Below are 17150 nucleotides of genomic sequence, written 5' to 3' on the forward strand. Positions count from 1 at the left end.
TTACTCCCTGTTTGTGTCCCACAGTGGCGTGGCCTGAGATATTACTCCCTGTTTGTGTCCCACAGTGGCGTGGCCTGAGATATTACTCCCTCCCAGCCCAGTGCTCGTTGTTTCTTGAACCAGATTTGAACCGTGTGTGCCGTTGGGCCTGTGAGGTTGTTTCTTTTGACCCTGTTGTATAGTGCTCCCAAAACTCCCGCAGTTCCCAGGAGTTGTCTATCCATGTAATATGCTGGGTCATTCTGGGGTACGTGTAACCAGTTATTTATGACAACTAATTGAGAGGCTCAATAATATAGTTTAATATTAGGGAGGGCAATGCCGCCGTCATACCAACTTCTGGTGAGTTTGTGCATGGCCACACGAGGCGTCTTGCCGTCCCATAGCAAGCTGGTTACTTCTGCGTTTATGGCAGTAAAATAGGTTGGGGAGACTGGGAATGGTGTATTTTGTAGTGCGTAGAGGACTCTGGGGAGCGCCATCATTTTAAATAGGGCTGCCCTTCCCAGCAGTGTTAGTGGTAACGAGCGCCAATGCTTGACCTCTCTACGGAAGTGCATCAGGGGCTGTGTGAGGTGTTCAGCCACGAATTTCGTGTTATCGTGGGTAATGTAGACTCCTAGTCAAATTGCACTTTTGATTTTTATTACTGCAGAGTCATGTCAATTCCACATTTGTCATGGAATACATTTATAAATTGTTCATCAAGACCTTCTGATCTGCAAATGTATACTTTGGGCAACATAGTGTTAAAGGTAGGCATTTCATCATATTAAAAAAGGTTTACTTTGACATGTGCTGGCTGCAACATTGGCTTTAGACTACTGCTGCTGCTGCTGCAGTGAGCAGCCTAGATTGCACGTTTTTGGAATCATTCATTTTGGTGGTGTAAATGCACTTTGACATCCTGTATCCACAAAGATCCCACTTGTGACTTACGACCTTCATACCTCTAGTGCACATCCTCTGCCATACTATTGCAGTCTTACTAAAGAATCACTTATGCCAATTGGAATTAATCATTGTTCACATGCTTAAGGGGCACAGCACATTCATTGGGAGATGTTTAGCGATCTTCAAGTACCCATAGTCAAAATAATGCCAGTAAACCCAGTCCCATAAAAGAAATCATGTACAAAGAGGCTTCACTAATTACTAGCTTTTCTTACACTATAATTTTGAGTATAACAGTCACAAGTTCTTGTATCTCCCTATGCCTAAGCCAGAGTGCCCTATTCCGAGTTCGCTCCTTTGTATACAGTGAGTGCCTGAGGATGCTTGGGTGTCCCATTCATTGGATACACTTTATTGCTAATGGACAAACAGCTGAGCATTGTGAACCCTCTTGGGAGTTCTCCATTAGTGCTCACCCACTCCCTATCTAGGTTTCCATCCCAAACTATGGTTGAGACAAGTTGAAGGAGCTACATGCCTCTTGAATAGTGTCTGGTGTTCCCCCTCACTGACACCAGAGCCGAACCTTAGTGTACTATATCCCATTTTGATTTTGGAATCTTTAACCAGTTACCATTGTAAAATGTTATCCTTCTTCCATTCTTTTAGTTACTATTACACTTTTCGTGGTGGGCTGATGAGTTTGGGCATGGCTATATTTCCAGAGGCTCCAGACTACAGAAAGTAAAATAAACAACAGACCGTGATTGCTATATTGTGCAATAGGCTTGGCATTTCAAGTCCTTAGACCACAGCATAGGGAAACTTGTGGTAAGCCTGACAAGACCCAGAGTCTGACTGATAGCAAATCTTAATAATCATTTCCATCATATAGAACTATGTATAGATCGACCTGTTCAGTCTGTTACACCACTTTAACTTGTAAGCGCTATAAAACTGTTTAAGATTCTGTCTAAGCCTTAGAAGGTGTTCTGGTTTTCTAAGCTATTCTACATTTTATTTAAATAAATATCTACATTGCTTTGAATAAGTACCTTCAATTACTATGGTACATCACCCTGTTGTGAAATTGATTTTTATGTCATCAAATGATTTCAGCTCCTTATCCAAGAAAACGTCCCCTGTTTTGATATTCCTGTTAGCTCCCACTTTCTGAGACACTCCCTGGCAACTTTTGGTATATTTGGTGTAGGTTTTCCCTCATTTAGTACATGAGGGTAGGATGACTCCTACATCATAGCCCTTTCCTGATGGTTAGAGTGTTGAGTGACAGTCTGATTTCGAGTGATAGACTGACTGTCAGCTGTTTTGTCATTCTTTTGGAATGTAATAGTTCATCGTGGATATTTCTATATTGTGATTGTAGTGCTATCCTGGCGGACATCTTACGTCCCCGGTGCTTCACCAAACCTTTTCAGCTGCATGATGCCAGTTCTACTTGGTTAGTCCTGCAAATCTGTCTTTTGCTCTTTTTATATGTCTTTTACTGTCTTGAGATCCTCCTTCCTCCGAGTGCTAATGTGTCTGTACAGTAGGTACCATATCAAATCTATTAAACCTGAGGTGAAAGGGACATGCACATTTAGTTTATGATACTCTCATCTTTACGCCACCCAGTCATTATGACGATATAAAACTGTGGATCCACTCTCTATCTCTCGCTGTTGGAGTGTACCAAAAGCCTGATCTACTCTGAAATCAGTGTTTGTTCCCTTAAAAGTAAGATAATGAAGTATTAGCATATCTAGCCTTTGAATCTTTAAAGAATTAATTACTGAGCTAATTTGAATTGGTCTCTCAACTAGTTTACATTCCAAGATATATACACCAAGTGTGAGGGTTTCATCCTTTAAAATGAGCCCTCCACTGTAAGTCAGATCTGGATTTAACTTACTTTTTAGTTTTCGCCTGCACAGCGCTTTCACTGTGCTTGTGAAATCTCTTGTACTTAATATATCTTGAAAGGGGGCTCTTACCAGTTTTCATAGCTGAATTACTGTGTTCATTCGCTTTTTGTGTGGAACTTTTTTGTTTGTTAACTTTCCCTAGCTACACACATTTACGATACTTCTACTAAAGCTGTTCACACTGTTTAAGTCCCATTCACTGTCAAGATAAGATCTCTTCCAACGGAAAAGGCAGACAGCTTCTAACGGTATGCTGGAATGCTTACTTTTTATTACTTAGTTGTGTAAAGTAAATGCTTTAGCCTTAGAACGTTTGTGGCATTTTCTATTCATGCCGCAGTACCTTTCTTTGCACTTTGTAGGCATTATCGGATTGATTTGTTTTGCAATTGAATCAATTCGGTCATTATGATCAAATTCGAAATGTTCTAATAAACATTGTGTGTTAAAAAAACGTTAATATACAAGAGCTGTGCTATATTTTACTACTAAACAGGCAGCCACAAGTGTAGTTAGTTACCTTGCAGACAATAGGGTCGTGATTTGAATGGTGTAGCAGGTGCAGTAGCTCCGGGCCCAAAAGTTGTCAGAACTCTTCTAAACACATAATATTGCTATATTTGACTACTAAAAATGCAGTAAAAATTGCAGTTACCTTGCAGTTAAAAGGGTCATGATTCGAATGGTGCAGCAGGTGCAGTGTCACCAGGGCCAATAGCTCTAGGGACCTCACTAAATCCAGTATATTGCAAAAATTTGATACTAAACAGACAGTCAGAAGTACAGTTACCTTGCAGTTAAAAGTGGCTTGATTTAAATGGTACAGCAGTTGCAGCGGCACCGGGCCCAAAAGTTCTCATAACTTCACTAAACACCAAATATTGCTATATTTTACTACTAAAAAGACAGTCACAAGTGCAGTTATCTTGCAGGCAACAGGCTCATTATTTGAATTTGTGCATCAGGTGCAGTGGCACCGTGCCCAAAAGAGCTCCTCTAAACACCAAATATTGCTATATTTTACAACTAAACAGGCAGTCACAAGTGCAGGTCTAGCAAGCGTTAAGGTCATGATTTCAATAGTGCAGCAAGTGCAGTGGCACCGGGACCAAAAGATCCAGGCCCCCCATTAAACACCGATTATTGCTATATTTTACAACTAAACAGGCAGTCACAAGTGCAGTTATCTTTCAAGTACTAGGATCATGAGTTGAATGGTGCAGCAGGTGCAGTGGCACCATGGCCAAAGTTGTCAGAATACCTCTCAACACCAAATATTGCTGCATTTAACTACTAAATAAGAAGTTGCAAGTGTAGTTACCTTGCAGGCACTACGGTCATGATTTCAATCGTGTAGCAGGTGTAGTGACACCGGGGCCCAAAGCTCTAGGAATCCCTCTAAACACCAAATATTGCAATATTTTACTACTAAACAGGCAGTCACAAATGCAGTTACCTTACAGGCAATATGGTCATGATTTGAATGGTGCAGCAGGTGCAGTGGCACCGGGGCCAAAAGTTGTCATAACTCCTCTAAACACCAAATATTGCTATATTTTACTACTAACAAATGCAGTCCCAAGGGCATAATTGGAATGGTGCAGCAGGTGCAGTGGCACCGGACCCAAAAGTTGTCAGAACTCCTCTAAATACATATTATTGGTATTACATCAGTTAATTCTATTATTTCCCTCTTTCATTTCATTTTTCAAAAGGTTGCTATTACTTACTCGCGCTATACTGATCCAGCGGCGTACCAACAACAGATACTCTACTACCATATACTCACCTGGGCCCATAAACACACACACATTTGAGTAAACCGCTGGACTGGTTTGTATGTTCTTCACAATGTTTAGGATTAGTCTAAAATACCTCTATTCATCTTTAACTAACCCTTAACGGATCAAAAAGTTATTTCCTCTGGTCGATGGACCATTAGTTGAACTAGTTGATGGTGATAATGAAGTCTAACTCTAACTTATTCATTTAAAGTAAATAACCACAGACTCAGGAACACTTTAAATCTTTATCTAAATTAAATTTATGTGAACCACTTCAAAAATACAGTACAGTCACCATCATTCATAGGAGAAAAAATTCACCAAACATACTTCGGAATCATACAATGATCAACGCTCAGAAAAGGAGAGGCCAGAGAGAAAAGGACTTCAGCAAGTAACGTGAAAATTATAATTACCAAGAATGGTGTTAAGACCAACCCCCTGGACAAAGAGCTGGTAAGGATCCCCCGGGATAGATCAGGCCACAAAGACTTCAGGACAGGATTCAGGACAGGATAGTTGACCTCTCTAGAATACCGACAATTGTGGTGCACCCCTCTGACACTCTCTTCCTCCTTGAGATTCTTCTGCGATCTTCCTATCTAACCCAATAAAATTAGGATAGAAGGTTCTGCATTCGACTTCTTAATCAGCATCTCACAGCATCAGCATCTCGCACACAGCATCTCCGTCTTCAACAGCATTCAGCAAATCTTCATCTGACTAACTAACTAAAGCTATCTTAATTATACCTTTCGTTCTGCATGTTCCACCTACTAATGTTTCAATATCGTAAAAATACGAACTATGATTAGTCGGGCCAGGGGGGGGATGATCATCACACCATGCTTACATGACATTAAATTCTATTCAACTATTGTTCGCAAACTCATCTCCTTCATTTTTATTCAAAATGTTATTTCACACACGCATTCACCTTTTACTTGAAACAATTGTATAACATTTGAATGTGACTTCTTCTTCGTTGAACTTTTCACCATCTGTTCCCAGAGTATGGCACTCAAATTGGCTTCCGTTCAAGTATTCTGTCATTGACCTTCATGACTGCATTCAAATAGACATGCGCAGTCTTTGCTTTACTCCGCTTACTTCAGTTATACATGAGAGGCCCAAATGCGCACTAGTAATAAAGGCAGAAAGACAAATATTAATTTCATGAATAAATGGTTTCAGTGTATACCACCCATCTCTACTCCCCTTTACTTATTAATACTTTCACCGCATTACCGTTAGTAAAAATAGCTCGTTTTTGTTTTAGCTAAGCAGATGCCATGCAGGCGAGTCTTCAAGACTCCATTTTAATGTCTTTTGCTCATGCGCAAGAATTTCCCTCCAAGCGATAGCTCGTCATACTGGGTAGGTGCAGTTGACACATGCACAGTAAAGATTTCCCGTTTAAAGCGGTTTTTGTCCTTGGTTCATGTTATTTGCGTTAGTAAACACATAAGCAAGGTTCACTAACCCACGTATTCATGTGGTGCGCATTAGTTTTACACAAAACAACTTTAATAACTTGTTAGTGAGTTAAAGGAGCGTATTACTTCCAAGCAAATCTCTTTTCTACAAGTACGTGCTCCATCAATACCACTAGTAACAGTACAGTATATTGCCTTTTTGTACATAAAGGAATCATAACACTTTAACAGACTTTCTGTATCTTATACTGTACAACTACTCAGCAAGCTACAACTTACAACAAAAATCTGCTTATTAATCACACAGGCGAAATATAATACATTTACCAATGCTTGTTTTACAAGTTTCTGCTGAAGTTGAACTCTTCCTTCCCTATCTGCATATCTCTCTCTCTCATCTCACCCTCCCACCTCACCATTTCTCTTTGTCTCATACTCCTTTTTATTCATACTTTTTCCACACTGTCAAAGGTTTCCCCCTCAATATGTTTGGCTGTTCCTCTGCTGGCAACGGTTTGCATACTCTGCATCTTCGTTTTGAACAAAAAGTCCTTTAATTTCTTCCTGGGTTATGCTGGCCAGTCTGTCCATTCACAGGCTCCTTGTGGTATGAAGAAGAAAGATCAACAGCTTAGTTTTGTAGGGAACCTAAGGATATAATGTTTTTGTAGCTCACTCAGGTTTCTTTTAACTCATAAAGGAAACACCTGACTTTTTGCCACTGCAGAGTACATTCTAGAATCAAGAATACCACTTTGTCCAAGACCTCTAGAGACTGGGCATTCAACTCCTCCGACAGCATGGATGACTTTGTCCTTTCCTGAATAAAACAGTCACGTTATGTGGATCAAGCAAACCTCTGATCCAGTCCTGCAGAAAGAGTGTTATATTTCTTCCTAGCCTCCACTCAGTACCTCCTCCCCACCGAGTACTCCAACTTTTAAATGCTTCTAATGCGAGCATCCACTGCCATGTGCAACAATGTTTGCATTTTCTGGAGAAGGGTATCCATCTGGTATTAAATAGCTGTCAAGCAGTTTTTGATGCATTACATTTTCTTCACTCTTAGAGAGAGTTTCTACATAATTTTTGGAGTACTCTGAGTTTCTCTTCCACTGCATCAACTGTGTTCTCCCACCGAGTCCTTTCATTTATAAATTGCTATGAGTAGAACTGCTGTTGGTACACGTCTCGTCCTCCTTCAATGCCACGTTTCCCTTGCTATGGGTATGTTTGTAAGTTTTTACTTTTTGTCAGCATTTTGTTTGTACAGTGCAGATTTTCCCACCTCTTGAGGTTCGCCCCACAAAGATCTAGAGACATGGTTTTGGGATTCACTCTTGCTCCAGTTATGGCTGTATCTTCGACTTCAGGCTGGGGTAGACTAAGCATTATTACTGGACACCAACTCTCACTTCTGCTTTCTGTGTCCTCCTTTTTCCCAAGAGTTAGTAACCTCATCTTTGGGGGGTTTCTTTAGCCCTCTTGAGTGTACTACACTGTCTATCACAAATGCTGGTTGTATTCATGTATTCCTCCTCCATTTTTTTGGTAAGAATTTAAAGAACTTTTAGCTCCACCTTCTAACATGTATCAGCAGCTGAATTCTCTTTGCCCACACTGCCTAGTTGGCCATGAAAGTGTGCACTCGCAGATCCCATTTCATGACCATTGACCCAATTACAGGTCGGGTGGAGCAATATGCTTGGGTGGCACACTGCCTTGTTTGATCACAAGCGCCCACTCCCTTAATGGACCCAATTTTACTGACCAGAGCCGTTGGCTGGTAAGATTGAGTGCAGGTTGGACAGAGGCTGGCCCAAATGCGTAGCCATCCCCTTCCTATGGCAGGGGTAAGTGTGGAGCACTTCCCCCTTCCTCCTATCAGCCTCCACGGGCCCTGGACGTCATCACCTCCCTTCATCCTCACCACAGCGATGCCCCACCGTTTATTGCCAGCTCAAAGCAAACTTGATTCCTCTTGTTTGCAACTACACTACTTATCAAAGCAAAACGTGAGATACCGCTTGGTTGCAAGCTTACCAGCTTTTGAGAGAAGACTCCTTCCTCCCTAATGCCATGTTGACTCAATATGGCATGCTTGCTTTCCCATGTGTCTCTTTAATATAACTAGATACAAAAACATTATTTTTTCACTATCACTGCAAGGACAAGTTGAATCATTATCTCATAATGGTCTCTCTCCAATATGTTTGCAATTGTATTGACTATATTGAATGTGTTGCTTGATGAATTGCATATTAAAACATCCACCCCGACTGTTTGGAATCTCCCATTATGGCACGTCACTGACATGGAGCTCTTGTCCAGGCATGGACACCACTAATGTGTCAGTCAGAACGATCTTGTAAGTAATTGACCTGCTCACCAACTTTCGGGTCACAGGTCATCGAATTACCCATATGAGAGCACCTTCTAAAGGATGTTGGTGAGCATCTTGCAATAGATGCTGATGTTGAGACATATTTCATTCAGCTCTAAATTTGAAATGTTTGTGTTTTGTTTTATTTTTCATATTTTGTTCTTTCCTGGAGGATTTTACGATGACCAATTAACAGCATCCTGGTGTTTCCATGCCCTGTTCGCCCATCCTCACAGTCACAACAACACAATGTAGAAAGAAATAATGGCTTGCTCCTCTGGTGTGCCCCACATTACTAGTTTATTTTCTTTAATACCTATACATAGTTACAATGATAAGCACTGCATGATTTTCTAACTAGGTATGTTTGGTAGGACAAAAATTGGAATGTACACTGACGTGATATTTAAATCCAACAGCATTGTTGAACCTCTGTGGTCAATATACCGCAGTGAAACATGAGCCTGCTGCCCTAACTTCCCCAACAATGTCATATTTTCTAAAAATAAAGGTTCGTGTACATCTTCAAAAGATTTTAACTCAAATGCACCAGTTTCACCCGTTGCACTTTTATTAATTTAGAGTTACACATCTCGTTGCTACTTCACTGTGACATGGATGGATATGTGCAGTAGCGCGTAATATTCTGCGTATTCATTAATGTTTTGTGAACTGGCCCCTTTGTCTTTACCATAGTATGTTTTCTTCTCTTTCTTAGAAACTGGGGTCACCCTAGTTTAGTTGCTTGTAAATTAATAAATATATGAAATTACCCGGCCTCCAAATTGCCATGGTGCTCACCTGCTTTCAGACATCCAGCTCACTGGTAAATAACAGACTAAAATGTCTCCAGTCTTTTCTGATTTCTGGTCAACTGGGCTTGATATTTATGGAAAGAATCAATATTGTTAAAAGCCGGGGTGCTGCGGCCTTCCTGAAGTGCTGCACTGACAACACGCTTTCTCAAAATGAAAATGGATTGTGTGCTTTCACTCAACCCTCCAGAAACAGTATCCGGGAAGAAAAGTATGGTCCTAGGACACACTTATGTCTGATGAGGACAATTTGGCTTTGTTGGAAGTCTCTTAGCCTGTCTTATCTCCTCTGACTAATTTCCCCTCCGAATTATATTTTTTTCGTCCTCTCTCGGTGCTAAAGCATCATATTTTCAGCAGGCTTGCTGTCTGAAGCGGATGACTAATCGGCATGGCACCTGGTGCATTCAGGCAGGCCTGTGCACTGGAATAGTCATACCTAGTTATGTCTGCACACCTGATGTTTTATTAACCAGTATTGATTTTTTTACCCGGGGGACTTTTTTTCTTCCTGAAAAAAGACAACCTTGCAGGAGTGGAAGGCATTGCAGGGGATGAATTTCTAATGACACCCCCTTCTCTCCTCTTTTTCCCCCCTCCTTGCCTCTTTAATATAGCTTCATATTTTAAGTGCCGAAACTGAAATTTCATTTTAAGCAATTCCATTCTGATAAATCCTTTTAAACCTTGACTTTCTATAAGGTTATTTTTTGTACAGATTGTGCTGCTTGACTGACGCGCTTAGGAGCGCCTGTAAATGGGAGCATTTCATTATGGGTTGCAATGAAGCATGCGGGCGTGCAGTGATACACAAAGAGTGCCCCAGTTCCGGGCCGTCTTAGCAATGCCGTGAGAGGAAGCAGGGGATGAGCTCAAACGAGGGCCTCTGGTTTACGGTTACTTCGTGGTGGTTCAACTGGCAGCTTTCTGCAGCCTTATAGAATGAAAACATGCGCGCACGGTCGCAAATCCTTGGTATGGCAGGATTCACCTCAGAGGGTTAATTAACCACAAGGCGCTAAATGAAATAAATGCATTTACAAAATATTAATAGCCGACATTTGCAGATGCGATGATGCATTTATTTAAGATATATTTTTTGCTAAATAAGTTTCATCGGTGCTCCACACATCTTTGTGATTCCTTTATATATTTTGCTCTTTGATGACATTCCCGATAAAGCCTTTATGTTCATAGTTTACACAGTCCACACTGCTCATCTTCTTCGCATTACTTGATAAACATGTCCGACTCCCCGTGCCGGTCACCCTCCGTCAGTTTGTCCTCAGTGTTGGACACACGTTGGAGGTGCACTTTTCCCCCCCTCCTGTTCTAAGGCTTCCTGAGTCACGCCGTTGTGTTGCCTTTGAGTTTTAAGCTGCATTCTTAATTCAGGGCTGCCCCCGCGCATCCAGCAGTGCCGCCTAATTATACAGCGGAAGAGTGGGGCATGCGTGGCTGACTGTGACAGCTGCGGCAGCTAGCTCTGTGAGGCGCGCTTCGAGGCGCGTGTGTGCCTCGGAAGGGGCCAGCTTTAAAAAGTAAACTCTTTATTTCATGCTGCGGCTATTACACCCTAATAAACTTCGAATGGTTTCAAATGTGTGTTGTAACTGTGCACATATTTATGGATTCCAACTGTCCTTTTGTTTCTCTTTTTCAGTTCTTGGCACTGGGGACGCATAATGGAAAAGTGTATCTACTCGACGTCCAGGGCAACATCACACAAAAGTTTGAAATTGTAAGTACAGAAAACCATATTGGAGAGTCTACCGTGATGGTCGTTTCTTTAGTTTTGATTGTATTGAAGACAAGGAGACCAGCTTGTAGCTTCTCACCCCAGCTCCACATATCAGCTGGCTCCTCTCCCCAGAACATGCCACAAAGGACCTGACTGGAGCTGTGCCGTAGGCTGCACCAAGTGCAGTAGATCACAATACATCTCACTGTGTTACAGTGATTTCTTGAAGAGCACAACCTCAATAGCACTTGAATGTTGCCATATAAAATCTATTGAGTAGTATACGAGATAATGTACCCCCAAACGCATATTATAAGGGTACTCCAAGTCAACAGTGAGTTCTCTGGCCCTAAAGAGGCACAAGGCTGCAAGTCGAGTATTCTGAGGTGACTTGCAGTATACTTTCCATGTATTTTTGGGAGTATTTTATTACTCACAATAGTTTTCAGATGTAGCCATGCAGATTCAAATCCACAGACACCATAGCACCTATCTCCATTCACCGGGATCACGTGCTGTCATAGAGTACCAGTCAGTAGGCTACAGGGCAGGCACAGTTACATGATCCAGTGTGTGTGACAGAGCATGTTCCGCCATACACTCTGAATGTAAACTCGTTATAATTGTACTTATCTACTGGGCCAAGAGTGTACTCTGAGGAATGCTCTCAGGCCCCCACATGCAATAACAAACTAGCGCTACCACGGAGTGTATGTCTGGCTGACACAAACACTGCCCATTCCTGCAGTGGTCGTCTGCCTTCACACAGCCGATGGGTAGAGTAGTAGGACAGAACAGAGCAGAATTCCAGAGTAACACATTCCTGGTACTTACCTCAGAGTGCCTGTAAGTTCGAATACCTGTCGCCTGTTGAAGGCAAAGTATAACACACAGGTTTGAAAACAAAGGGGGGGACTGGAGTGTCTTCACGCAACCCTTGTTGCTTTATTGGCACCTGACAGCGAGGAGTTCTTACGCTCATCTCCACACACCAATATTACCTCCTCCCCACCACCACCAGAATCGAATCCATAAGGACCTCACAGGGGCTGTGTCGGGGTCTGCATCAAATACAGTAAACTACAACCCATATACACCGGGCAAGCAAACTCACAAACTATTTTGACAATTTAATTTACTGGGGCTTAAAATTGCAGTTTTAACAATTTTTGAGGCGATCAGCCACTATAGGAAAGGTGTTAACTTTGGAACAGAATAAAGAATTGTCATCCGCATGAGTTTAATTATTTTGACTCATCCTTGAAACGCAAGAAAGTTTTTTTTATTTATCACAAATCTCTCCAGTGATAATTTGTATTTACTATATTTCAAATATCAGAACACTTATTTATCTTGTATTCTCGTCATTCAAAAATGTACAGAATTTGGAAGTAGGCACGCACATTCTGTTAGCATTCAAAAGAATTCTAATAGTGCGCCTCCACTTTCCTTTTCCCTACCTTCCAACATGATTGCTAACATCTCTGCCCCAATTCCGAAGAGCCTCGCTCTCCCTAAGTTCATTTTCATATAACTATTTAAGTTAAAAAACACTAAATGCCACATCATTACCTTAATATTCTTGAAATGAACGGTGTAGTTGTGGAATAAAACCCTACTTTTATTTATATGGTACATAGGATGTCATTCTTAGTTACTGTGCCTATCCGTTGTGATTGGTAGTTCCTAAGTGAAGTATCAAGAACAATTTGCACTGGCCGTTGTAACACGTAAAATAATAATAGACTGGTGCTTTTCTTAAGTTTGCCGTATCTGTGCACCTCAATATGCATGATTTAGTGCATATCTGTTTTCCCAAAAACACGTTTCCAGTGAAGGTGCAATCACAGCAGCCTGGTGCAACTCCCTACGAAATTTAGTGTTCACAACCGCAGCATTTTTGTGATGCTGTTGAGCAAAACCTGGTTCTGAATCTAGAATTTACACTCTTTGGAGGATCGTATTACACTGAACCACTGAGTACTAATTAGTTGGTGAGAAAACACGAGTTTAAATATCTTGAAGATTCATTTTTGTACAAAAGAAGATTTAAAGAAGAAGTATTATGTTAACATGAACTACTTAGTTACTAGTGGGGGCTACATGGCAGGTGTATGTCTATAATCACGCTCGGTGCAAAATTATTAAATATTCAAAATATCTTATTAATACTTTGAATGAATGTTCGGTTTTATTTGAAATGTTATATATTCTTGTTTTTTTTTTTATCTATAAAGGTATAGTTTGGCACTTTTTTGCATATTTAAAGTATTTCATTTTGAATTGACTACCCATGCCCACGGCCAGGCTGGTTAATTCTTTTCCTGTCAGTGTGGTCAGGGCCAGGCCTCCCAGTCCTCCGGCATGCTTATGGCACACAGTTGGACACAGGTCTCCGAAATGAAACATCGGTGACGCTGCCTACAGCCAAGAGGTTTTTTTTCTAACAATAGCTACGGAGTTACCATTGCACTGCGAGTACAAGAAGGGTTTTGTAGGTTTTCCCCGTCATTGTTTGGTCTGATGAAACATGGGTTTTGTGGTTGTTCCTAAATAGCTTCTGAATTCTCAGACCATGGCGAGGGCAGCTAGTTTCAATCTGTGGTCATTGTCAGCCTTACAGAATGCCCTTACCCAGGCTACAGAACCATAGTCGAAAATCCCAAGCAGCTTTGTCCTTCATGGTCCTTGTGTTGGCTGCACTGATTTCCTCCGCGTGGCGGCGCGCGCTCCGTCTGAGTGTTCTGCCTCACACGTGAAGGCTTCAACCTAAACCAGCCCAAGTGTTTGTCGATGACGCTCGTGGGATTCAGAAAGCTCGGTAGCTGGTTCTCTTGTGCGTGGAGGTCAGAAACGTAAAAAACACGACGGCGCAACAGGCCTGGAAGCTTTCTACACTCGGACTTTGTTGTCAGCGGGGATGTGAATCATTTCAGCTCTTCTGCATGTAGGAAACATTACAACCAAAGCCTGTTTTTAGCTTATTTTGTAATAGATGCCACAAGGTTTGTGGCCTTATTTTTTTTCTATATTTGGCCGTTTCACTAATTAATGAACGTGATGTCTTTGCAAGGCTGAGCATTGTTCGATTTTCCGAACTTTTTGAAATAAAAAGAATTTAAATCCCTCTGTTCTAAAACAAGAATCAGTGAGTGACTTGTGGAGTCATTTGTATTCTTCAGTTTTTGCTGCTGGAAAACTGCAGTAATGAAAATAGGTTCGTAATTGTGTTTTACATAGCACGCAGTACCGTCCGAACCACGCTTAAGTACATGTTTCAATTTTAGGGTGTGATTTATGTTCCCGTTGAAAGGTGACCATTTATTGGCACGCAAACTAAAGACCTGGGCTAGAGTGAAGCTTTACAAGTTGTAGTTAGTTCCTTCTGCTTCTGATGCATTTGCTAACTTTGTCCTCATGTGCTACTGTCAATAACGAACTGCAGAAGGATTTGTTTGTGGACATGCAGGATTATTATTACGCAAAAACAAAAAAGTACTTGACATAAGAGAATATAATTTGATGAATTTAGCATTATTAATAATGTCTTCAGCTCATATCAAATTTGCTGCACCGATAGTCCGACATTTTAAATCTGGACTTTAAAATAACGATGCTGAAAGTTTCAAGTTGAACACACTTGCATGTATTTATGCACGTAGAGTATGTATGTGATTACATTTAAACAGTTATTGTTGGTTCGTAGCACTCGGATGGCAGAGGTAGGCTTCAGAGAAGAGTCAATATGGGAGAAAACATGGGTGGGGAGGTGAAGAAAAATGTTTTCGAACTTCAAAGTCACTGACAATATCAGTGGGTGAGAAAATTGAAATAAGAGAGTCGCCAACTTCTTTCCTGGAGTGTGATGGTCGCCATTGTCTTTGATTCTGGTGGGATGACAGTTGATAGCTTTGGATTCATGCATCCATTTTTCTCACATCAGTTTTATTTTTTTCACGGTGGGGAGACTAGAAAACATGCCTTGCTGGACTGGGCGACCCTGGTCAAGTGGTACCTTTTTAGGTGCACCCTGAGATAAATCTGGCACTCATTCCACATGGCATCTTGGGTTGTACAAGTAAGGCAAATACTTCTTTCCTGGAGTGTGATGGTTGCCATTGTCTTTGATTCTGGTGGTGATTTTGAAGTAAGGCAAATACATTTTGCAACTGGAAGTAAATGGAGGAGCCTGGTTGGATGTGATCCATTGGCTTCTAACAGAAGCAGCCAGGCAGCCTGAGTTTGGACAATCTGGAGCTTGTGATCACTGCCGATTGATTCCAAGTTAATGGTCGAAGCATTCTTATTAATGTTCACTTCCATGAATTGAGGTAAGATCTAGCAGCTTTTCACTAAGTCCATTACACTCAGTCTCTCATTTGTAGTGGCCTATGAAATAGGCTGTATTTTCCCCACCTCAGGACTTATCGATACCGGGAATATTGCGATCTTTGAGGTTGGGTAAAAATGCCCGATTATGAGTTGGAAGAGCATTTAACTCAGTGGGATTGATATTTCTGGCTCCAATTTCCTTGCAATTCCTTCTTTTGGCCCTGACTGTCGCAAAGAATCTTCAGCACCTTTCAGCTACGGAAAACTCAAGGCGAAATTAAAAAACATATAATTGTAATGGGACCGGTGTTTGTTGTTACCGGTGCTATCAGCATTACATGATCACTCATCATGAGGTCCTCATTGATGGCAAGCGCTATAGAAAATTGGCACCATCATGTTTTATTATTTACTTGCATCAAAACAAAATGGCATTACTGTGTGTCAAGAAACACAGTTAATGGAGCAACCTTGCATGGAATCTGCATAAGCTATGGTAAAGGCTAATTGATCTGTTTATTTCAGTGTGACCGTGAATTCAGTGAGAAAGAAAGGGTATCCAAGGATCTATCTGCATCCTCCGAATAATAATACATTTAGTGACTTAAATCATGTCAGAATGTTCAGTATTCTAAGTATAATAGGTGCTATATATAGTTTAAAAGTAGAGGACATAGAATTTGGCAGCATAACGAACAATATGTAACTTAATAAATAATACTCAGTAAGAGCAGTCATTTGTATAGTATCCGGGAACTGAGACTATTTTTCTTCTCCAGTAGGTGTAAAACCCCGTCCAAGAGTTGAAGGGTAAAGCCATCAGGAAAAGTAGCAGCGGAATATAGGATTTGAGATTATGGAGATGGAGAAGGATTTCAGGAAAATCACTGAGATGAGCTAAAAATGTACTTTTGACTGCTTTATTCAAAGAGGAACCATGGCAGCTGTGACCCAGAAAAGATGTCTTAGGCTCAGATATTTGAACTGATCCTACCTTTAAGTGATCACAAACATAAGTATTTAAAATAATTCGCAACAATCTCCAGATATTTATTCATATTAATAATACTGTTCCTAGCTGTCAAACTGGCTTTCACCGGAGAATATGGACAACCCACGGTTCAAGCGCACATGGCTTTATAGGTGTTATGGTTAGCTTTGGTTGCCAGTGCTGTTATTTTGCCTTTTATGTGTGTTGGCTTTAAAAAATTGTTTTTAAATCATTCGGCCATTTGTATTGCCAGCGATGCTGGGAAAAATCTGCGATCTTGGTTTATCTACTGGCCAAATAGGTAGTCTGGCTGACTTAATACTTGGATCCAAATTTCTAAGCATACCATACTAAACAATATACAATCTTTTCCTCCTTTGGCTGGTACATATATGTTGGGGGCGGAGCATACTGTTCCCATGATTCCATTACTTTTTGACTAGAATTCATTAGGATTACATGAGAGGTTCAAGGCATTTTCCATCTACTGTCAAGTTAATGTGCTTACAATTACATATAACATAATAAAAGCAAAGGCATGGCAATCATAATTTTAACGGTCTGTTGTATGCCTAAACTGTGATTAAATTAAAGTCAAATGTATTTTTTTGACTGCAAAGTGAGCTTGGAAGTCTCTTTTTACATCTAAATAAGTAATGTGATAAATGTGACACGTTCATTAGAGGGCTATAATGATTAGTGTGCAGGGCACTCATCCTAGCCAGCAATAAGTGTGCACCATACGAAAGTTTCAAATATTTTAACTTTTGCTGCACCAAATTGGTTTCCGATCATTAGCATGTCTATAACGAATTTAGAAGTTCGTGTTTGCAGAAAGATGGTAGG

General features: G+C 40.9%; 1 protein-coding gene across 1 annotated transcript in view; it reads left to right on the forward strand.

Moving 5' to 3' along the window:
* VPS41 (VPS41 subunit of HOPS complex) overlaps window positions 1–17150 on the forward strand; it is an 828363-nt gene that overhangs the window by 211329 nt on the left and 599884 nt on the right. Inside the window, exon 4 of the mRNA XM_085607440.1 lies at window positions 10904–10981. Coding sequence (XP_085463566.1) covers window positions 10904–10981 — 78 coding nt within the window. The remainder of the gene's footprint in view (window positions 1–10903; window positions 10982–17150) is intronic.

This window comes from Triturus cristatus, chromosome 5_2, assembly GCF_964204655.1.
Source record: "Triturus cristatus chromosome 5_2, aTriCri1.1, whole genome shotgun sequence".
NCBI lineage: Eukaryota > Metazoa > Chordata > Amphibia > Caudata > Salamandridae > Triturus > Triturus cristatus.